At 44.2% G+C, this 23,939-nt stretch overlaps 1 protein-coding gene across 1 annotated transcript in view; it reads right to left on the reverse strand.

The window, feature by feature from the left end:
- Positions 1-23,939, reverse strand: part of LOC138204912 (uncharacterized) — a 124,763-nt gene that overhangs the window by 57,633 nt on the left and 43,191 nt on the right. Inside the window, 19 exon segments of the mRNA XM_069160455.1 lie at positions 310-441; positions 630-746; positions 831-983; positions 1,119-1,232; positions 1,394-1,579; positions 1,800-1,937; positions 2,344-2,520; positions 3,099-3,239; positions 3,482-3,625; positions 5,942-6,101; positions 6,588-6,847; positions 6,985-7,185; positions 7,306-7,450; positions 7,925-8,259; positions 8,490-10,551; positions 10,979-11,220; positions 11,493-11,648; positions 12,181-12,429; positions 12,936-23,876. Coding sequence (XP_069016556.1) covers positions 310-441; positions 630-746; positions 831-983; positions 1,119-1,232; positions 1,394-1,579; positions 1,800-1,937; positions 2,344-2,520; positions 3,099-3,239; positions 3,482-3,625; positions 5,942-6,101; positions 6,588-6,847; positions 6,985-7,185; positions 7,306-7,450; positions 7,925-8,259; positions 8,490-10,551; positions 10,979-11,220; positions 11,493-11,648; positions 12,181-12,429; positions 12,936-23,876 — 16,053 coding nt within the window.

The raw sequence follows: 23,939 nt of genomic DNA on the forward strand, positions 1-23,939 counted from the left end.
AAACAAACACATCCAATAGAAAAATTAGTAGAATCAATCATGCAGAGGAGAAAAGACAACAAATTTGGATTATTTCAAACAATTTGTTAATAACACATGAAACACTGGGGATGCAAGCATGTGAGTACCAATCACTTCACACTCTAACATGCCACAAAAGAGAGATCGATGCGTTTTTCATCGCTACTTTTGGGATGAGTATCAACTGATGGATATTTGAAGTAAATGAGGAAACACTGAGAGTAAATTATTTTTCAATTCTCAGGTGCATCAGAAGAAGAGAGGAAGACGGCCCCCTGGTGTTCTTACCTGAGGGCTAGCAGGTGTCCAGGACTTTCTCTGTTCAGGTGAGGACTGCTCCACCGTCAGCAATGTGGCTCCAGATTTCGTCAGTATGTCCTGCTCAACATGGACAATTTGGACTTGGCCCTGGTCTTCCTTCTGAGAGAAAACACACAGTACAATTTTTGTGAAATTGATTATTTCCTATTTTCTCCACACTTTTTCATTCATTTAAAAAAAAAAAAAATCCTAAATTTGCTATTTGTCCTCAAACAACATTTTTAAATTGCCAGTCTTATAAACCAATTTTTTTTTTTTTTTTTTCAATTATTTTGGACCAAACTCACCGCAGCCTCCTCAGAAGTGGATTTTTGGACTTGAGGCTGAGAGGTCGTCTGTTTGGCTGCAGGAGCTTTGGCCTGGATCGGAGTCGGAGGCAGCTGGATGAACAGAGCCGGGACCTTCTACAAAAGAGTGAAGCAGAAGCTTTAGAGGAGAGCATTTTTCGAGTTGAAGTAGCTGACTGAATGCCTGCCTGATTGACTAACCTTCTCCAGTTCAAGCAGCAGAGTCTGGAGCTGGTCCACGACCCTAAACACAGACAAGGTCTCTTCAGCCTTCTCTGGAAGACAAAGTCCTGGTTTACATTTCTGGATCTCAGCCACGGTTCTCCTCATTGACTGGATCCTCTGTTCAGCCGTCTGTGGACACAAGGAGAAAAACACAAAGTGAGTGAATATTCTTTTGCGTTTCTGGTTTACGAAATGGATCGGTTGATTCCAGTCTTCCCTCATTCAGGCAATCGCTCCGTATTGATCAAAACCAACAGGTCTCACCTTGAGGGTAAACTCTCTGGGGCTGGGGACAGTTTCCGGAGAAGACAATAAGGTCCTGATCTCAGTCATTTCATTGTCCATCCGCCTGACTTCAATCTCAATGGCCTCCACCTCCTAGAAATCAATCAATTAATATAATTGGGCATTTAGAGACGAAGACCAAGGCACAGAGATGAAGAAATACAATAAATAGAAATACAGTGAGTACTATCTACTGAAGAGTTTAACGACGACTAACAAAACGACCAAAAAAAGAACCCAAATCTAAGACTCACAGCAGCAGCATGCTCCAGCTGAGACAGGGGAGCCGTGAAACTGTCCTGAACGTTGGCCACTTGGCGATCTGCTTCGACGAGCTGCTCCTGGAGAGCTGTGACATCACAAACCTGCGACATTTCCTTCAGGACCGAGCTGAAGCCCTGCAGGGTGGTTCGGATCTGGACCGAGTCGTCCAACACCATCTGCACCACGAGGCAGAGAGGAATACTTGTTAAAAGAAATCTGTTCAGTCAAGAAGCATCAAAAAACGATTTGATTTTTTTTCTTTTTTCCTTTTACTAATACCAATTTTAAATCAAATTGTCCTCTAGTTATATGTGTACGCTTATATTTACCACATCCTACAGGATAATGTGTTCATATAAACGTTTGGAGAGTTGAATTGCATATTAATAATCAGACCTGCAGGGCGTTAACATGGCTGCTCAAACATTTAGCGGTGGTGTAGGTGCAAGGGGCAGCGAGCCACGTCTGAGCCTCGGACATCCAACTCTTGGAGCTGTTGATCATCTCTTTGTGCTGCTGAAGCCACGACGGAATCTGATCACAAACACAAACAAAAACTGTGTGACCACTGTTGTATTAAATGCAATATGATACCAACTATTACAGGCACTGACACGCAGAAAGGTGCATAAAGCGCATTACAAAACTTTGTGAAGCAGAAGTAAGATGGAGTTGTGAGAGAGACTGGGAGTTTTATTCTGAAAAAAACCCTTCAGAGGTCTGTTAGAAATTACAAATCACAACACATCAGTGACACAACTAAGTGGATTTACTGTACATTGTGGACACCGACAAACACTTATTACACCCCTGTTATCTGACACCAAACAGATCTGGAGACACTACAACTTTAATTATGACTGACAAAATCACAAGAGGGTAATTAGAGAGACAACAACAAACAGAAGTGGTTATACATGTGAAAAAATGTCCGACTCACCTTGCTGAGCAGGGTGGTCCTCTGCTCTACCTGTTTGGCCAGCAGGGAGTGAAACTGTTGGACCTCCACCAGTCTTTCTGTGAGGCTCAGCGTCTCCTCGGGCTTCTCCAAGTCTTGCATGTCCACTTCCAGGGCGGCCAGACGGGAATGCCACACGTCCAGCACGTCCCACACATGCTGAGCACAGATACAGGCAAGACGTATTGGTGATTGTAGAAAATATGTGCTTTAAAATAAAATAAATCCCAGTTCAAACATAGAAAAAGTGGGCTTAAGCTTTAAATCAGCATTTAATTGTCACTAGTTTTTTGTTTAAGATGAAATGAAGTGAACGTCAGACAAAACAAGCAGTGCACTATCACAAACGTACCAAACTATCCGAGGTAGTAAATCTAAAATGCGTGCAAACTGTAGTGGCAGAGTGAAGTATTTTATTCATAGTATTCTGTCATAAGGACCGAGAAATCAAATCACTTCATATTGTTCACACCTCAAAGAAAGACAGGCTTGAAAAAAAGCTTTCGATCCCGCAACAAGGTTTGGATGATTCACATGGCAGCAGTACCTGGAAAAGTGAAGCTGTTCTATTTCTCCCAGCTCCGTATAAGATCTTAAACGGCCATTTTTAGAGCCTGGTCAATACTGGATTTTAGCAGGCGATGCTAAAGTCAGGGTCTAGTCATTATATTCTACCGTCTTCAGGAAGATAAAGCGATAATAACCCAGGCAGGCCAACCTCCCCCGTCACTACCCACCTTCTGAGTGACCTTTGCTTCAGTCACATTTGGGCTTCTCCGCTCCAGTCTGTTCTGAACTGATCTCAGGCCGGCCTGGATCTCAGACAGCCGCGCACCCAGCCTGTGGACTGGACCGCTCTTCTCCACTGCCTCTCCCACCTGACGGACGATCACAAACAAAACAGCAACGATTACAGCAGGAGAGAGTTCTTGAATTTATTATTTTTTTCGCAGCCACCCGTTTATCAATGATCTTTCTTCTTCCTGTGTACGCTAATAAATGCAAAAATGTGTTTACTGCCTCACAGGTTGAAGCAAATATGATCAATGATCAAAACCAATTTTCCCTAAAGGGTCAATAAAATTCACAGCTTTAAGTTATCAAAGTCGGTCTTGTGTACCTTTACTTCCACTTGATGCAGTGACTTTGTGACTTCCTGCATCGTGCTGTTGATCTCGACCGGGACCAGAGAGTATTTCATCCTCAGGCTCTCCATGATGCGCTGCAGCAAAGCCTTCTGGGTACACAGCTGGCTGTACACCTCCTGACAGCAGAGAGAAGAGATCTTGTTAATAAAACGGACAACTAAAACAAAAAGCTAATTAAGAAATAAGAATATACTGGAAAGAAAAACAGAGTCTACAGATTTTCTCGATGATTTTTCATAAACAAATATTTAGTTTGTTTCCTTTCACTCCTCATTCATTAAAAAGCTTGCAAGCAGATTGTTTCGAAACTTTCAGGGACACTTCACTCTCAAAATGTGCAATATTTTTGTCAAGAGTGGTAAAATTTTTGTGGAACTGTTTAAATTTCTAAACAGCAGAAATCCTATTTAGGGAAAAAAACAATCATTTTATCTACATCTCTCACCAAAGAAACTGCTTGGAAGCACATTGTTAAGCAGTCAGCTCTCTCCTGTAGTGCTTTCAACAAACAAAGTCCTTCATTTCCACAATAGTTAGAATGAACAAATCTTTTACCTCAACAAGCTTCTACTTTACAATTAAAACCAACATAAGAAAGAAAATCTGTGAAAATGTGAGCGAGAGCAGAGAGGAGACTACCTGGCTCTGAAAGCGTCCGATGCTCTGCTGTACAGGGAGGTGCATCCTGTTATCACTACTGGCAACTTGAGCTTGTGTGTGTGTGTGTGTGTGTGTGTGTGTGTGTGTGTGTGTGTGTGTGTGTGTGTGTGTGTGTGCGCGCGTGTTTGTGCGTGTGTGAGAGTGTGTGTGTATACGAGGAGACGGTTTCTTTGCATGAGAGAGCAGGCCGTTGAGAGTGCGAATTGTTGAGTGTGTGTTCGTCATAGCTATCTTTGTGGGGACCAATTTGTGCTTTCAGAAATCAGAAACATTGTTGGAGGAAGATTTTTGGAAAGTGAAGACCATTCAGAACATTTAGACATTTTACAGAAGACACAATCTTTTTTGGAAAATCAGTATTATTTTGGAAAGTGTACATTTGAGGAAAGAGGGCACTTCTTACAATGGTCCATGTTTTAAAAGGAATATTTACAGGTGAATATTTGGTTTTGGGGTTTACAATGAGGTTTACATTGAAGTTAGGGGCCGAGGGAAAGGTATTATGTCAATGAGTGTCCTCACAAGTACAGAAGAAGAAGTTTCTGTGTGTGTGTGTGTGCTCATGAAACGACTTGGCTACAAAGGCCACCTGGAAGATCCACTTACAACACAGAACAAAAGGTGTCTGGTACAAGAGGAGGGGTGATGGTGGTGGGAGAAATTGGGGAACCGTGGAGTGATGGAAGGGGGCTGTTTGGGGCTTTCAGAGAGAAAGCGGGAGGAAAGTGTGTGCGTGTGCGTGTGTGTGTGTGTGTGTGTGTGTGTGTGTGAGCGAGTGAGAGAGGAGAGAGATCTGGAGTGGATGAGATGTTGGCCCTCCGCTCACGTTTTTAGGACAAAGGGCAGAGCGATTGAGGGGTTGGTGAGTTGATAGAAGTGAACACGAAGCAGACTCTGGCCTGAAGCCAAGCCGACGGTTAGATTCAGACGTTTCATATCGACTGGACACTTGTGCAACACGACCAACAACCTGCGACTCTCAACATTAAATCAGACCAGAGAAGCCTTGTTAAATGATTCATGTTTTAAGACCAAAAAAATACCACCTGGATTGAGACTGAAACTACACATTCTATCCTGTATAATATTTAAGATACACTAAGTCCCAATATTACCATTACTTTCAGTGTGTAGTCATTGAGTTGTGTTTAAATGTAACTTTTCTAGCGTACTGTGAGGACAAGTGCCTCTTTACAAAAATAGAAAATAGCCGCAGCTATGATGTTACACTGAGTACAAATGCATCATTGTGTTTTCAGCTCAGATGACAAAACTGTCCCGTCTCATTAGAGAATCATTATTTTCCACTCCACTGGCCAGCAGGGAATGAGACACTGGTGTGGGTTTAGTTCAGACGGTCCCAAAGTAAGAGTCCGGAGACATCCAGAGGTCTTTCAGTGGACCAAAGGAATCACAAGCTTAATTAGAAATACTTCAATTCAACTGTTGCTTACTTTCTTCGATAATGAGTTGGCTGGATTTATCATATGAAATTCATTTACTATTAAACAAAAAAATGAGGATAAAATAAAGGTTGTTTCATGGTTAAAATATGTTCCATATGGTGAGAGATGACTTTTCACCATTAATGTATCCAAAACACAATGAGAGCAACAGCATTTCAGAGGAAACGTATTCTTTTTTGACAAAACCTGCACTGTTAATTTACCATAAAGGAACCCGGAACGTTTTCTTTGAAATTTACAACCACAGAAAACTAGCTTCAGGTGTGATGTGTCCCTGATGAACAATAATTTAGAGGAGAGTCTCACCTGTAGCTCCTGCGTGCTGCTGGTCTGCTCCATCTCAAGCAGAAGACGTTCTGCAGCCTCCATCCAAACCCGGATGCCCTGCAGCTCCTCCCGAACCTTTTCTCTCTCCTCCAGCTCGAACCGGGCCGCCGACAAACCCTCCCTGCTCTGCTGCGTCACACTGTGAAAATGCGGAAAATGCATTCATCCAGCGATTTAAACAGTAATCTAACAATTTCAATATCCATGAAAGTGAAAACATCCACGAGTTAATTCAACATTTAGAGGAACGTGTTAGTTAAAGAACTAAGTGTAAATGCATTTAAAACCTCAGAGGAACTGCAGTCTGTGTCCGACCCACTTCGAAACGTTTGCTTGTCCAGTCAACGGAGGGCTTATGGGTAATTGAGTTTTTAGTGTCAATTGAAGAATACTTGCCTCCTCCAAAACAACGTTGATTTTTTTGTTATAGGAAAAAGTATCAAGAGCTGCTTAGATTTCACACAAATGTCTCCAAATTAACATTTATTTATTGTCTGGGATGTTTGCAGATTGTGATTTAATAGCAATCAAATACCAAGTTTAAAATTTTCACAGATCTTTACCAGAAATCTTCAGCCCCAGCAGCATAAATAAAGTTATACGTTTCACATTAACAGCATCCTACCTGCCGTATCGGTCCTGCATCGCCTGCAGCTGCTGACAGAGTGGGGTGGGCGGAGCCTGCTCCAGGTGGGAGGGGACACCCAGCAGCCTGGCAGCGCGCAGTTCAAGCGCGGACAGGGCTCGGTGTTCGCAGTCCAGTCTGTCCTGATACTGCTCCCAGGGCTGCAGCAGGTCCTGCAGCTCCTCGGTGGACGCCTTCACCCTGGATCCGTCAGGAAGCTCCGCCTCCACCTGCTCCAGTACAACCGAGGCCTTCTCCACCTGTGAGGAAAGATCCATAATATTTTCAGGGCTGTAGTGCAACAATGTCTGAACTCTCCCCTCAGCTGAGCAACACTAAAAATCTAGCTTTTTTTTTTTTTTTTTTTTTTATGAGTTTGTTTGTATGATTTACTTACGCTGCTCGTGATGTCACGCCATTCCACGATTCTCTGTGTGCTGCGTGTCGTCAGCCCCTGTGTGCAGCGACGTAGTCTCGACACCCGTCTCCAGATAGCGGTCACGGAGGCCTCCCTGCCTCCACGACAGCTCTGCTCCGGACACTGCTCCTTCAGCTCCTCCAGACGCCTCAGCAGGGACTCCGTCTCCTCCGATAGAGCCTGAACGACAGAGGGACATGTCAATCAAAATAATTTGGTTTGGTGGAGAGGGACACTCATGATAGACGTAATTTTAATTCACCAGGGGGAACATATGAGACGCTGGGACCTTATACGTACACTGAGCTTTGCATCCTGGTCAGCGCAGTCTGCGAGACAGGTGACTTTCTGAGAGATAAATTGCGAGAGCCTGTTCTCGGCTCTCTTCACACTCAGGATGATTTCGTCTTGACACTTGGTGTGATTTATTTGCTGTTCCGTACACCTGAAAGACAAAAATGGAGATCTTTTCATATCTAATAAAAACAGGGTTTTTTTTTTGCTTCTAATAACGTGCACAAAAAATTCTGAACACATTATGTTGGTCTTGCAGGCTCCACCAAGTGACATAATTCATGACCCATATTTATGGATTTAACAAATAAATGCAAAATATTAATAACTAGAAAAATTTATAGTGAAAGTGCTACTATTTTTGTATTAGTGTTACTCTATTATTTTATTATATGTGTGTAACACTCATACAGAATTTGGATCTTATCAGTGCAAAATATGTTTACTAGTCTACCAGTAAAAATGCACATGACGTGGTTGACGGTTGCTATTTGGAACAAAACTAATAAAAAGCAGGTCACTCCGGATATTTTTTTTGTTTTTACTTGGCACATGCAATAAAACACTGGCTTCCATATCGTGTGTTAGCGAAGAGGAATCAGCCCTTCGTCTGCGAGCCTCGTACCTGCTGAGACGCTCCAGACGTACGTGGCCCTTTGCCTGGAGAGTGGACATCCTCACCAGGAGCTGGCTCAGAATCTTCTCCTGCAGCTCCTGCACCTTCTGTGGGGACAGGTAAGCATGCAGAGAGACCTGTTTTTGGAGCTGCTCCACGTGGGTTTGGAACTGCTGCTGCAGTGAGGTCAGAGCCCGCTCTGTCTCCTCCAGGCTGTCACAGCAGGGTCCAGCAGAGCCCTGCGGTGGCAGCAGAGAGACCTCGACTTCCCTCAGGAACTGTACCGCTTCTTTAACAGCACGGGTGTAGCTTCGCAAAGACTCCCTGGCCTGGGAGATGTTCTCCTAAAATATAAGAAAAAGGCATTTCATTCTAACTTATTTCAAACGGTTATCTTCAAACTGAGCCATGTCATTATTTTCCGTTTTGCATAAATCATATTAATTAAGGTCTACAAGTTGTCAGCTGTAATTTTATAATGGATTAATATAAATCCTTCATGTGATTGTCTAAAATTAATCATAAAGTCATTTTCAAACTAATAAATAGCCAACAAAACCCCCCAAAAACTTGCCATTTGTGAGTCAAATTTGCCGATGACTGCATTCTTCAAGTCGATGAGCTCTTGAGGTCCACTTCTTTGCTTGTTTCCCTTCTTTTGCTCGAGAACTTCCAGTGTTCTAGTTCTTGACTCTACAACCTTTTTCAAGGACACGATTCTCTGGTATTCTTTGTTAATCTTTGCTTCATTCGGTTCCAGCACGGGGACTTCCTGAAGCTCTTGCTGGGTTCTCCAGAGGAAGGCCTGAGTAGCTTTCTTCTCCGATTCTAGGTTCAGATCCTTCAGCAGGTCCCACTCGATGATGATGAGGTTGTTGTAGACTGTCATCTCCCAGGTGACGAGGCTCTCCTCGTTCTGTTTGAGCCTCTGTCGCTCTATGGTCAGCTGCGATGGGTAGAGGTCGGCGGAGATCATCTGGAGTTTGGAGGAAGCCTCCTCGCACAAGTCCTTCATCAGAGGAAACTGGACGAGAAGGGTCTGACAGATTGTGTACTTCTCCACCTGGTCCCTGCTGTCTTGTTTGGTCTGTTGAACCTGCGCCTGAACGTTCTCCCTGAGGTCCTCCACACACTGCCTCGTGTTCAGGTACCTCTCGTGATCTCTGGCCTTCACTTCCAGGCTGATCATCTTGCTGTGAAGTTCAGAAATGACAGAGTTCAGTTCTCTTGTCTTCTCCTTAGGGATCCAGGGTTGCAGAAGGTCAACCTGAGACTTGTACTCCAGAATCATGTGTCTGAAAGGGTCCAGAGTTTGCAGCGACTCTCTTGTGATGGGGAACCTGTATCTGCTCAGGTCTACCAACATCTGCCTCAGGCTTTTTTCCACAGTCTCCAGGCTTTTCTTGCTCGAATCTCCAGTCTGGATGAGTTCGTCCAGCTCCTTTTTGTTGGCCTTCTCGTAACTGCTAATGGCTCTGATGTCCTCCTGGAGGTCGGTCAGCTTGTTGTAAAGCTGACAGTTCTCTGCGACGCTGAGTTCAGAGGCGATGTCTTTACTCTTCATTAAAAGAGACTCACAGATGGTGGCCTGCTTCTCAGCCTCAGCCAGGGTTTCTTGTATCTGGCGACCTCTGCGGTCCACTTCAGTCGGGCTCCTGAGTTCACTGTCTGCACTCCTCGATGCCTCTCTCTGCAGATGAGCCACAGCCCAGGAATCTAGGTCAGCAATCTGCTCTGATAGCTTCTCTCTGGTCTGCAGCCCGGACTCGATCTCTTTCACAGCCTTGGACAGCTTCTCAGTGGTGGACTTTGAGAGTTCTTCAAGGCATTGCAGAGAGGCGTGCACCATGGGCACCTCCTCAGCCTGGTCCAGTTGCGGAAGGAGCTCGGTCACCTCCTCCACCAGGGACTCCAGCTGCCCCTGTTTGGCCATCACCTCGGACTGCAGCTTCTTCAGATCTCTGAGCTGCCGGTGAACGTCTTCGGGGAGGAGAGCTACCCTCTTCCTCCAGCCCTCGATCTCGCTCTCTGTCTGCTTGGCCCAGGCGAGGCCGTCCCTCATCACCACAATGATTTTCTCCATGATAGGGTTGCTGCTGTTCTGAGTTTGGGAAGACACTAGTTCCTCTGTGTGGGAAAGTTTGTCTTTGACTCTCTGGAGCCCGTCATGTATCTCCTTTGTTTCCATCTCCCACCGTGAGCTGAGGACCAGAGCTTCCGACAGCTGCTGTAAATGGAGGAATTGCTGCTGGGCTGCTTTAACCTCAGCGTTCGCCTCCATCAGCTGCTGCACCTTCTTGCAATTCCACTGAGTTTGAGATTTGGCTTCAATGTCTTTGCTAATTGTCTCCAAGTGTTCCTGCAGACCTGATAGCTCTGCCAGAAGACTGCCGTTCCTGTGAGAATGGGCGTTTGTGCGGTGGAGGGTGCTCTCCAATGTTTTTTCCATGGCTCTCCATTTTTCTTGTAGGTCTTTAAGCTCAGCCTGTGCAGCTGCTCGCTGAGACCAACTGAGATGGGGAAGCAGCTTTGTTTGGGTCACAAGCAACTCTCCAAGTACGGTTCTGTTCTCCTCCATACTTCTCTGTAGTGATGAGAGTCGCTCGGCCTCCTGGGAGCTGCTCTCCTGTGGCGACCTAAAAGGAAAATGAGTCCACACATCAACTGCTTGGTAACATGGTTGTTGCAACAGACTGTACAAGACATAGATATGAGATGTCAATCCACAACTCTTCTCATCTCTTTGGAAATGTATGATACATTCAGTAACAATATGAAAATGTTTTTAAAAGCTTTAAACCTCCTGTTCTTCTAGGCTCTGCCTCTCTTTGGCTCTAAAAGTAAGAAGTATCGAAGTGAAAATGTGTTTTCCAGATGAAGGAAGATGAATATAAATGAGCAAAGAGACTCTGACTTTAGTATTTTAACTTAGAAGAAAACCATGAGATGAAAACTGGAGGTTATGCACATAACCACTGTTCTCTGAGGGAGGGAAACGAGGTACAACACATCAGTATGGGATGTGTTTTGTGGAACGAGTGGTCCGACTGAGAGGGAACTCACGTTTTCACTGCGTCCAGTTCTGCTGTCAGTCTCTCCGATGTGGCCTTGGCTCTTTGGAGCAGTTGGCAGTAATCCGTCACCAGCTGCATCTGCGCCTCTTTACTCTGGATGACAGCGGCTGCATCCTGAGCAGCGGTGCTCCACTGGTCCTCCACCTCCTCCAGAGCATCTCTGTTCTCAGCAGCACCTTCTCGCAACTGAGAGAGCATTGACGCTTGAGCCTGGGCGACTTCTCTGCACTCCTGCACCCGGAAATTCAAAGTAAACACACATTTAATCAAAGCTTGTACTTAGTACTTGCAAACGTTATGTTTATTGACTTATCGATTCATTACTCAATACAAGTACTTTTTTATGAGAGGTATATTTCAGTTTGCAAACAAAAGGGCAAATGTGTTCTTGTTTTTTTTTTTTTTTTTTATTACCACCTTTGGAACAGGCTGGTACAGAAATCAATCAGCTTCTATAAAATCACTGACATTTCTGTAATGAGTCATGCAGCGTATAACCTCACCTGAATCTCCTCCACCTGCCGGGCAATGGCTGCCGGGCTCAGCTCAGCCGGGCTGTTCTTGCAGCTCAGGATTTTAGATACCAGTCTGCTTAGACGACCCTCCAAATCACTGGTGGAAGTAATCAGAGCCTCTGGAGCATCCTCCAGTGGTTTAGCCTTGAGACGAAGACACACATCAGAGACATAAGTCTTAAGCAGTTTGAGGACCAAAACCTGATTTGCTAATGTCCAAGCTTTAGTCTTTTCATCCTATTTAGGCCTGTGTAAGAAATAAACATGTTATTTTGTGTCATGTATCCTTTTAAAAGTCAGAAATGCTCTAAAACTATTGTCATTCTCTGCATTGAAAAATGTATGCTACACTGTTGACAATTTACTGTGCATGTATTACTATATAATGGAGTGTGCTAGGAATCATGGGAGTTTTTCCTCACCAATGTTGAGGTCTTTGGGAAATCTTGAGTTTCTCTCTATAGTACTGTAGAGTTGGACTTTAGATGATACACTGTACATTATAATTTTGGCCCCATTTAAATAAAATTGGTTTGAATTTTTGACAGCTCATTAGAGCATTATTTTTATAAAGTGTCATTTAAAGCCTCAACATGTAAGAGTTGACAGTTTCTGAGGCGACTTCTATCGGTGATATCAGAAACAAACACGATGTCAGACAGTATTCTAACAATACCTCAATGAGTTCACCATTGGGTCCCGTCCCTGCGAGTTGCTGTATCTCTGTGAAGATGTTCCTCATGGCGGATTCTTCTTGTCCCTCCAGGTCGAGCTTCTCGGTCTTCACGACATTTGCTTCAGCTTTGTTTTCCTGAGAGGACGATTCCTCCAAACGAGTTACTTCACCAAAGCTAATCTGATGTGATGACTTCTGAACCGCCTGAAGTGATGTTGGGGAAATCCTGTCAGCACTGAACACCTGCTCCTAATGTAAACACAAAACTGCAGTTTTACATCTCTTGCATCAAGTGTTACTCCCTGTGAGTTATACGTTCATGGTATGACGTACGAGTTAGCTCACATTCCTACCTTGAGGCACTGAAACCTTCTGCAGCAAAGGCATAACTATCTCAGGCCTTTGCTCTGCATGTAATGCTAATAAAATGCAGCCATATCTAGACCGTTTGTCCTTGATGTAAATTGACCAATCATCCATCCCCCTCTAAAGAATGTCAGGGAGCATGTGCTAACAAGTATAAGCAGGAGATTGAGCATAATAGGGGATGCAAACATATGACTTCCCTGGAGGCAGAAAAAAAATATATCTTTCTCTCTGTCTACTTTCATCTGAAAATGTAATATTAGCTTCTTTTTCAGGTTCCAGTACAATAGAGCTTGTAATTTTTCTCTCGAGACATACTGCAGATTAGGAAAAATGAACCATTCTCATTTTGAGTTCAAAATTCACATAATTTTCTTTTCATGACGTACCTGTGGCAAATCCCCACTCTGAAACCTCACTTTGCTGCTTGTGGTGGTTGTGCTCATTTGGAGTGGTGGTTCTTCACTGATGTTCATTTCTCTTTCTTCCCTCTGAATGGTCTTCTTCTCCTTCTGTTGCTCTTCTTTCTCTCCTGTTGCATCTGCCATTAGTTTGTCCATTTGACCTTTAGGGACCACAGTGGGTTCAGATAGGAACTCAGTAAAGCTCTGCTGCACAACTACCTTCGTCTTAGTTGCAGACTTGTCAGGCTGAACATCGATGGAAGTCACATCTTTGCTTTCTTTAACAGCTTCAATCTGGATACTTGATTTCATCTCTGGTTCCTTTTCTGTTTTGACAGTTTTGTAATCATTTGCACTCGTGTGGATTTCTGTCATTTCAACACAGTGTTCATATAAACTCTTCGATACATCCTGTTTGTCATGTGTCACCACCGTGGAATGTTTTTCTTGAACACCAGAATGTTTGACCTCTTCAGGTCTTTCCAGTGTCATCTTGTTGGGTTCCTGGTTTGGTTCCACCATGCCTTGTTCAGATACGCTGATTTCAACAAATTCTTGGGCACCATGTTCCTTGACATTCACTTCAACCCTGGTCATCACTACTACAGTCTTTTCTGGTTGACCATCAGCAGAAGTCCGGCCTTGATTTTCTGTCACGTTTTCGCAGTGGATACTTGTTTGATTAATATCTACTCCTTGTTCTTTTGTTATCATGACTAAAGTGTTTTCACGGTCCTCACGACTGGTCGCTATATCAAGCTGTAAAACAAGCACTTCGGGCTCCATCTGGCTTTCCTCCACTCCAACAGACTTTTCATCCTGGCTCTTGGGTACATCATCCTCTCCATGTCTTAACATTTTAGGATGCTCGTCTTGGACCTCATGTTCCTTGCCCCCTGTAGGTCTGACCTGCGTGGTTTTCAGTATCTCCATTGTAGTTTCAGTTTGGCTTGGGTTTTCTACGTCCCGCTCATGCCAGCTCATTTCTATAAACTTTGCGTCATGTGATCGTAATGATTCAGAAACAAGAGAGGTGGGTTGGGCAGAGTCCCTTTTTGCCACATCGTCTTCACATTCCGTATCGCTTGCTTGCATCTTTATAGTCATCTCAACTGCACCTTTCTCTGGCCTGACGTCAGCAGTCATCTTATCTTTGTTTTCTGCCTCTCTTCTGGTCTGAACAACATCCATCCTTGGCTCTTTTGCTCTTGTGACAGAAGTGTTTTCACACTCTTCTGCACTGATTTGTATGTATTCTTCAGGCCCCATGTGGATTTTCTCTATGGTAACAGACTTTTCACCCAGGCTTTTATTTACAGTGTCCATGCAACATGTTGGATCTTGGACGCTGTGTTCTTTCATCACTTTGGTCTGAGTGTCAGTTTGGCTTGGTTTCAGCATATCTTCCTCACATACACTTACTTCTAAAAATTCAGTCTCCTGGAGCAGTGCTTTGGAAGCAGGATGAAGGGTTGGTTGAGCAGAGTCTCTTTGAGTGACATCGTCTTGCACTCCAGTGGGGCTTTTTTGAACATTTTTACTCTGGATGCTTGTTTCGACGTTATCTACCCTTGGCTTATTCTCTAGTGTGACAGATGTGTTTTCATTCTCTTTTGGACTAGTCGGTATATCTAGTTGTAAAATGTGCACTTTAGGTTCAAGACATTCCTTATGCTGGCTCTCTGAGGAATCCTGCATGACATGTGTTGACACTTTAGTTTGCTCTTCCTGGACATCATAATCTTCTGATGGTCTTATTTCTGTCTCTGCCTCATGAGGCCGTGCCACTGCTAAAACAGCAGGGGTAGGTTGAGTGGAATCAAGAGTCTCCGCATTTGGCCTCATCTCACAAATCTGGGTGACTCCAGTATCGGGCAGATCGAGGACCAGATACCTCTTCTGAATCTCTGGTGAGTCTTTCCATAACTTGTCAATGTAGTCTGCTCCGTGTGGCATGTCTGCAGCGCTGGATGAAAGAGGTGGCTGTGACTGAGGGGCTGTGCCCAAGTCTCTTTCTGATCCGTATTCAGGTTCCCGTAACTGAGCGAAAACCTCAGAAAAGACAAGGTCAAGAACAACCTTGGCCACTTCTTTTACTTGACTGTCATCAATGTCACCAACCTGAGCAGCAATCTTCTCACAAGCTGGATCGGCGTCCTCGACAGTAGTTGTACGTTTGGTCCATAGTTCTTGTATCTGTTGTGAGGACGTTTCTAGAGTAGGCATGGCCCCTGCAGAAATGGCAATCTTTGGACTCTCAGACTCTTTCTTAATTTGCTCCGGTTCCATACGAGCAGTGATTTTTGGGAGATCAAATGTTTGTGAAGTTTTAGAAACCTCTGGACTCTTTGGTTCTCTCCTTTTTTGAGGTTCTCTCTTAGTTTCCTTAGACTCTAAAAGACTCTTTGACTTCCTCTCGGCAGGTGTGAGTTCAGTTTTTTCCAAAGCAGTAACTCCAGTTTGTGAACTGAAATTCAGTGAATCAGATTCATTCTTAATCTCAGTCAAATCCATGATAGCAGCTTCTGGGGAAAGTTTAAGACCCTTTGACTTTCTTGTGGTCGGCGAAAGCGTTCTTTCTTCTACAACAGTACTCTCAGTTGTTGCTCTGACCACCTCTGGAGTTGAAGGTGAAGTCTGACCATCAGGTTCTTCCTTGGTCTTTGAAGAAAGTTCTGGGGAAAGTTTTAGACCCTTTGACATTCTTGTGGTTGGCGAAAGCGTTCCTTGTTCTACAACAGTACTCTCAGTTGTTGCTCTGACCACCTCTGGAGTTGAAAGTGAAGTCTGACCATCATGTTCTTCCTTGGTCTTTGAAGAGAGTTCTGGGGAAAGTTTTAGACCCTTTGACTTTCTTGTGGTTGGTGAAAGCGTTCCTTGTTCTACAACAGTACTCTCAGTTGTTGCTCTGACTACCTCTGGAGTTGAAGGTGAAGTCTGACCATCAGGTTCTTCCTTGGTCTTTGAAGAGTGTTCTGGGGAAAGTTTAAGACCCTTTGACTTTCTTGTGGTCGGCGAAAGCGTTCTTTCTTCTACAACAGAACTCTCAGTTGTTGCTCTGACCACATCTGGAGTTGAAGGTGAAGTCTGACCATCAGGTTCTTCCTTGGTCTTTGAAGAAAGTTCTGGGGAAAGTTTTAGACCCTTTGACTTTCTTGTGGTTGGCGAAAGCGTTCCTTGTTCTACAACAGTACTCTCAGTTGTTGCTTTGACCACCTCTGGAGTTGAAGGTGAAGTCTGACCATCAGGTTCTTCCTTGGTCTTTGAAGAGTGTTCTGGGGAAAGTTTAAGACCCTTTGACTTTCTTGTGGTCGGCGAAAGCGTTCTTTCTTCTACAACTGTAATCTCAGTTGTTGCTCTGACCACCTCTGGAGTTGAAGGTGAAGTCTGACCATCAGGTTCTTCCTTGGTCTTTGAAGAGTGTTCTGGGGAAAGTTTAAGACCCTTTGACTTTCTTTTGGTCGGCGAAAGCGTTCTTTCTTCTACAACAGTACTCTCAGTTGTTGCTCTGACCACCTCTGGAGTTGAAAGTGAAGTCTGACCATCATGTTCTTCCTTGGTCTTTGAAGAGAGTTCTGGGGAAAGTTTAAGACCCTTTGACTTTCTTGTGGTTGGTGAAAGCGTTCCTTGTTCTACAACAGTACTCTCAGTTGTTGCTCTGACTACCTCTGGAGTTGAAGGTGAAGTCTGACCATCAGGTTCTTCCTTGGTCTTTGAAGAGAGTTCTGGGGAAAGTTTTAGACCCTTTGACTTTCTTGTGGTCGGCGAAAGCGTTCTTTCTTCTACAACAGTACTCTCAGTTGTTGCTCTGACCACCTCTGGAGTTGAAGGTGAAGTCTGACCATCAGGTTCTTCCTTGGTCTTTGAAGAAAGTTCTGGGGAAAGTTTAAGACCCTTTGACGTTCTTTTGGTCGGCGAAAGCATTCTTTCTTCTACAACAGTACTCTTAGTTGTTGCTCTGACCACCTCTGGAGTTGAAGGTGAAGTCTGACCATCATGTTCTTCCTTGGTCTTTGAAGAGAGTTCTGGGGAAAGTTTAAGACCCTTTGACTTTCTTGTGGTTGGTGAAAGCGTTCCTTGTTCTACAACAGTACTCTCAGTTGTTGCTCTGACTACCTCTGGAGTTGAAGGTGAAGTCTGACCATCAGGTTCTTCCTTGGTCTTTGAAGAAAGTTCTGGGGAAAGTTTTAGACCCTTTGACTTTCTTGTGGTTGGCGAAAGCGTTCCTTGTTCTACAACAGTACTCTCAGTTGTTGCTTTGACCACCTCTGGAGTTGAAGGTGAAGTCTGACCATCAGGTTCTTCCTTGGTCTTTGAAGAGTGTTCTGGGGAAAGTTTAAGACCCTTTGACTTTCTTGTGGTTGGCGAAAGTGTTCTTTCTTCTACAACAGTACTCTCAGTTGTTGCTCTGACCACCTCTGGAGTTGAAGGTGAAGTCTGACCATCAAGTTCTTCCTTGGTCTTTGAAGAAAGTTCTGGGGAAAGTTTTAGACCCTTTGACTTTCTTGTGGTCGGCGAAAGCGTTCGTTCTTCTACAACAGTACTCTCAGTTGTTGCTCTGACCACCTCTGGAGTTGGAGGTGAAGCCTGACCATCAGGTTCTTCCTTGGTCTTTGAAGAGTGTTCTGGGGAAAGTTTAAGACCCTTTGACTTTCTTGTGGTCGGCGAAAGCGTTCTTTCTTCTACAACCGTACTCTCAGTTGTTGCTCTGACCACCTCTGGAGTTGAAGGTGAAGTCTGACCATCAGGTTCTTCCTTGGTCTTTGAAGAAAGTTCTGGGGAAAGTTTAAGACCCTTTGACTTTCTTGTGGTCGACGAAAGCGTTCTTTCTTCTACAACTGTACTCTCAGTTGTTGCTCTGACCACCTCTGGAGTTGAAGGTGAAGTCTGACCATCAGGTTCTTCCTTGGTCTTTGAAGAGAGTTCTGGGGAAAGTTTAAGACCCTTTGACTTTCTTGTGGTTGGCGAAAGTGTTCCTTGTTCTACAACAGTACTCTCAGTTGTTGCTCTGACCACCTCTGGAGTTGAAGGTGAAGTCTGACAATCAGGTTCTTCCTTGGTCTTTGAAGAAAGTTCTGGGGAAAGTTTTAGACCCTTTGACTTATTTTTGGTCGGCGAAAGTGTTCCTTGTTCTACAACAGTACTCTCAGTTGTTGCTCTGACCACCTCTGGAGTTGAAGGTGAAGTCTGACCATCATGTTCTTCCTTGGTCTTTGAAGAAAGTTCTGGGGAAAGTTTTAGACCCTTTGACTTTCTTGTGGTCGGCGAAAGCATTCCTTGTTCTACAACAGTACTCTCAGTTGTTGCTCTGAGTACCTCTGGAGTTGAAGGTGAAGTCTGACCATCAGGTTCTTCCTTGGTCTTTGAAGAGAGTTCTGGGGAAAGTTTAAGACCCTTTGACTTTCTTGTGGTCGGCGAAAGCGTTCTTTCTTCTACAACTGTACTCTCAGTTGTTGCTCTGACCACCTCTGGAGTTGAAGGTGAAGTCCGACCATCAGGTTCTTCCTTGGTCTTTGAAGAGTGTTCTGGGGAAAGTTTAAGACCCTTTGACTTTCTTGTGGTCGGCGAAAGCGTTCTTTCTTCTACAACAGTACTCTCAGTTGTTGCTCTGACCACCTCTGGAGTTGAAAGTGAAGTCTGACCATCAGGTTCTTCCTTGGTTTTTGAAGAAAGTTCTGGGGAAAGTTTTAGACCCTTTGACGTTCTTTTGGTCGGCGAAAGCATTCTTTCTTCTACAACAGTACTCTTAGTTGTTGCTCTGACCACCTCTGGAGTTGAAGGTGAAGTCTGACCATCATGTTCTTCCTTGGTCTTTGAAGAGAGTTCTGGGGAAAGTTTAAGACCCTTTGACTTTCTTGTGGTTGGTGAAAGCGTTCCTTGTTCTACAACAGTACTCTCAGTTGTTGCTCTGACTACCTCTGGAGTTGAAGGTGAAGTCTGACCATCAGGTTCTTCCTTGGTCTTTGAAGAGAGTTCTGGGGAAAGTTTTAGACCCTTTGACTTTCTTGTGGTTGGCGAAAGCGTTCCTTGTTCTACAACAGTACTCTCAGTTGTTGCTCTGACCACCTCTGGAGTTGAAGGTGAAGTCTGACCATCAGGTTCTTCCTTGGTCTTTGAAGAAAGTTCTGGGGAAAGTTTTAGACCCTTTGACTTTCTTGTGGTCGGCGAAAGCATTCCTTGTTCTACAACAGTACTCTCAGTTGTTGCTCTGACTACCTCTGGAGTTGAAGGTGAAGTCTGACCATCAGGTTCTTCCTTGGTCTTTGAAGAGAGTTCTGGGGAAAGTTTAAGACCCTTTGACTTTCTTGTGGTCGGCGAAAGCGTTCTTTCTTCTACAACTGTACTCTCAGTTGTTGCTCTGACCACCTCTGGAGTTGAAGGTGAAGTCCGACCATCAGGTTCTTCCTTGGTCTTTGAAGAGTGTTCTGGGGAAAGTTTAAGACCCTTTGACTTTCTTGTGGTCGGCGAAAGCGTTCTTTCTTCTACAACAGTACTCTCAGTTGTTGCTCTGACCACCTCTGGAGTTGAAGGTGAAGTCTGACCATCAGGTTCTTCCTTGGTTTTTGAAGAAAGTTCTGGGGAAAGTTTTAGACCCTTTGACATTCTTGTGGTTGGCGAAAGCGTTCCTTGTTCTACAACAGTACTCTCAGTTGTTGCTCTGACTACCTCTGGAGTTGAAGGTGAAGTCTGACCATCAGGTTCTTCCTTGGTCTTTGAAGAGAGTTCTGGGGAAAGTTTTAGACCCTTTGACTTTCTTGTGGTTGGCGAAAGCGTTCCTTGTTCTACAACAGTACTCTCAGTTGTTGCTCTGACCACCTCTGGAGTTGAAGGTGAAGTCTGACCATCAGGTTCTTCCTTGGTCTTTGAAGAGTGTTCTGGGGAAAGTTTAAGACCCTTTGACTTTCTTTTGGTCGGCGAAAGCGTTCCTTGTTCTACAACAGTACTCTCAGTTGTTGCTCTGACCACCTCTGGAGTTGAAAGTGAAGTCTGACCATCATGTTCTTCCTTGGTCTTTGAAGAGAGTTCTGGGGAAAGTTTAAGACCCTTTGACTTTCTTGTGGTTGGTGAAAGCGTTCCTTGTTCTACAACAGTACTCTCAGTTGTTGCTCTGACTACCTCTGGAGTTGAAGGTGAAGTCTGACCATCAGGTTCTTCCTTGATCTTTGAAGAGTGTTCTGGGGAAAGTTTAAGACCCTTTGACTTTCTTGTGGTCGGCGAAAGCGTTCTTTCTTCTACAACAGTACTCTCAGTTGTTGCTCTGACCACCTCTGGAGTTGAAGGTGAAGTCTGACCATCAGGTTCTTCCTTGGTCTTTGAAGAAAGTTCTGGGGAAAGTTTAAGACCCTTTGACGTTCTTTTGGTCGGCGAAAGCATTCTTTCTTCTACAACAGTACTCTTAGTTGTTGCTCTGACCACCTCTGGAGTTGAAGGTGAAGTCTGACCATCATGTTCTTCCTTGGTCTTTGAAGAGAGTTCTGGGGAAAGTTTAAGACCCTTTGACTTTCTTGTGGTTGGTGAAAGCGTTCCTTGTTCTACAACAGTACTCTCAGTTGTTGCTCTGACTACCTCTGGAGTTGAAGGTGAAGTCTGACCATCAGGTTCTTCCTTGGTCTTTGAAGAGAGTTCTGGGGAAAGTTTAAGACCCTTTGACTTTCTTGTGGTTGGTGAAAGCGTTCCTTGTTCTACAACAGTACTCTCAGTTGTTGCTCTGACTACCTCTGGAGTTGAAGGTGAAGTCTGACCATCAGGTTCTTCCTTGATCTTTGAAGAGTGTTCTGGGGAAAGTTTAAGACCCTTTGACTTTCTTGTGGTCGGCGAAAGCGTTCTTTCTTCTACAACAGTACTCTCAGTTGTTGCTCTGACCACCTCTGGAGTTGAAGGTGAAGTCTGACCATCAGGTTCTTCCTTGGTCTTTGAAGAAAGTTCTGGGGAAAGTTTAAGACCCTTTGACGTTCTTTTGGTCGGCGAAAGCATTCTTTCTTCTACAACAGTACTCTTAGTTGTTGCTCTGACCACCTCTGGAGTTGAAGGTGAAGTCTGACCATCATGTTCTTCCTTGGTCTTTGAAGAGAGTTCTGGGGAAAGTTTAAGACCCTTTGACTTTCTTGTGGTTGGTGAAAGCGTTCCTTGTTCTACAACAGTACTCTCAGTTGTTGCTCTGACTACCTCTGGAGTTGAAGGTGAAGTCTGACCATCAGGTTCTTCCTTGGTCTTTGAAGAGAGTTCTGGGGAAAGTTTTAGACCCTTTGACTTTCTTGTGGTCGGCGAAAGCGTTCTTTCTTCTACAACAGTACTCTCAGTTGTTGCTCTGACCACCTCTGGAGTTGAAGGTGAAGTCTGACCATCAGGTTCTTCCTTGGTCTTTGAAGAAAGTTCTGGGGAAAGTTTTAGACCCTTTGACTTTCTTGTGGTTGGCGAAAGCATTCCTTGTTCTACAACAGTATTCTCAGTTGTTGCTCTGACTACCTCTGGAGTTGAAGGTGAAGTCTGACCATCAGGTTCTTCCTTGGTCTTTGAAGAAAGTTCTGGGGAAAGTTTTAGACCCTTTGACTTTCTTGTGGTTGGTGAAAGCGTTCCTTGTTCTACAACAGTACTCTCAGTTGTTGCTCTGACCACATCTGGAGTTGAAGGTGAAGTCTGACCATCAGGTTCTTCCTTGGTCTTTGAAGAGTGTTCTGGGGAAAGTTTAAGACCCTTTGACTTTCTTGTGGTTGGCGAAAGTGTTCTTTCTTCTACAACAGTACTCTCAGTTGTTGCTCTGACTACCTCTGGAGTTGAAGGTGAAGTCTGACCATCAGGTTCTTCCTTGGTCTTTGAAGAGTGTTCTGGGGAAAGTTTAAGACCCTTTGACTTTCTTGTGGTCGGCGAAAGCGTTCTTTCTTCTACAACAGTACTCTCAGTTGTTGCTCTGACCACCTCTGGAGTTGAAGGTGAAGTCTGACCATCAGGTTCTTCCTTGGTCTTTGAAGAAAGTTCTGGGGAAAGTTTTAGACCCTTTGACTTTCTTGTGGTTGGTGAAAGCGTTCCTTGTTCTACAACAGTACTCTCAGTTGTTGCTCTGACCACCTCTGGAGTTGAAGGTGAAGTCTGACCATCAGGTTCTTCCTTGGTCTTTGAAGAGTGTTCTGGGGAAAGTTTAAGACCCTTTGACTTTCTTGTGGTTGGCGAAAGCATTCCTTGTTCTACAACAGTAATCTCAGTTGTTTTTGCGAACACCTCTGGGGTTGAAGGTGGCTTCTGACTATCAGGGCCTTCTTTTGACTTCCTCCTTTTTGCTGTAACCTCTACCACCACAGCTTTAGCTGTTTGACTGTCAGGTTTTTCAATGCCCGGTGTTTGCTCTTTGTCAGAATGTTCCAGAACCTTTGACTTTCTTCTCGTTGGTGAAAGCTTACCTTTTTCCACAACAGTGCTTTCACTTGGTCCTGTGACCACATCTGGACTTGAAGACTTTTGTTCTTTCTTGCTTTGTTCAGGCTCCACATCTGTTGATCTAACATGGGTAACGACTATCTCAGAAGTTGTAGAGGGCTCACCGTTTTTTGACTTTCTTCTGGTTGGTACAAGTTTTTTTTCTTCGGCCACAAAACTTTTATTCTGGGGATCGACGCTCAAAGGAGATTTCTGACCCTCTGGATCTTCCTTTGTCTCAGGTGCTTCGGTGTCAGCAAGATGAAGTTCTGAACTCTTTGTCTTTCTCTTGGGTGGTAGAAACGGACTTTTTTCCACACCAATAGTTTTAACGAGCACTGCCTCTGGAACAGTGGAATCTTCAAGACTCTTTGACTTCCTCCTGGCTGGTACAACTTTACTTTCTTTCACAACCATTTCAGTTTGTTCTACAGAACTTATTGGTGGCTTCTGATTACCTGGCTCTTGCTTGTTTTCTGCAACCTCCTTTGTGGTATGTTCTGGGGAAGGCTTTGAACCTTTTGATATTCTTTTGGTTGGAGAAAGTTTACTTTCTTTCACAGCAACGGTTTCAGTTGTTTCTGTTTGCACCTGCAGAGTTGAGAAAGACTCCGGGTTGTAAGGTCCTTCGTCATTATCTTCAACTTCAACAACTTGCTGGGAAGTTGCGGTAGGTTCGGTACTCTTTGACTTTCTCCTGGTTGGCATTGTTGGAGATGGCTCAGGCTTTGAAGTTAGGAGTGACCTGAGATTCCCAGAGTCGTCCTTGATCTGTTCAGATTTGGCATCAGTAATCTGAGCTTGCTCAACGACTGACTTCATAATGGAGGATTTCAGGGTCTCGTGCACTTTGCTGGTGAGTTCATCTGCCCCATCAGTTGTTCCTGGGACAGCAGTGAAAGATTCAGATACAGCTGGAATAATGGTTGCTATTTGTGTTGTTTCTTCCACCACAGTTCCTGTTTGATTCGTGGGTAAACCTTGAGTAGTAACAGTTTTCACCATTTCAGACTCCCCTTTAGCCTGTGCAGTCTCTGTTTCAGTGGCTGAAGTCTTGGACTTTCTCCTGGGGGGTACAAGTGTAGTTTCTTCACTAACAACAGGAGCAGACTGGTTAATGACCTTGTTGATCACTGTAGGTTCTTCAACAGCAGGTTTAGCTGTAATACCTAGCTTTACATTGAACTGTGCTTCTTGAGAAGTACTGTGACTTTGTGCTGTAGAAGGATCTGTAACATAAATTCTTGAATCTTCCATGAAAACTGTCATGACGGGCTTTTGAGTTTTAACCTCTGCTTGTATGTCCTCATCAGGAACTGACGATTCGTCCTCAAAAGATGTTGACTTTTCTGTTAAAGAAATTTTTTGCTGAAATTTCACTGGTGACTTTTTCTCAGGTGAGCGCTTGTTTTTTCGTGATGGTGCCACCACAGAAGTCTTTGTCTCCAGATTACCATGAAGGACATCAGAGGACTGAACGTCAGCTGGTTTTTGTTTACTCCTTTGATCAAGTTCCTTAAATGGAAGGATGCAAATGACATTAATTTAAAAAAATCACTGGACTGATAATTAAAGATA

Source organism: Embiotoca jacksoni, unplaced genomic scaffold (assembly GCF_022577435.1).
Source record: "Embiotoca jacksoni isolate LCO1_2020_lvr unplaced genomic scaffold, fEmbJac1.0.p SCAF_27, whole genome shotgun sequence".
Taxonomy (NCBI): Eukaryota; Metazoa; Chordata; class Actinopteri; family Embiotocidae; genus Embiotoca; species Embiotoca jacksoni.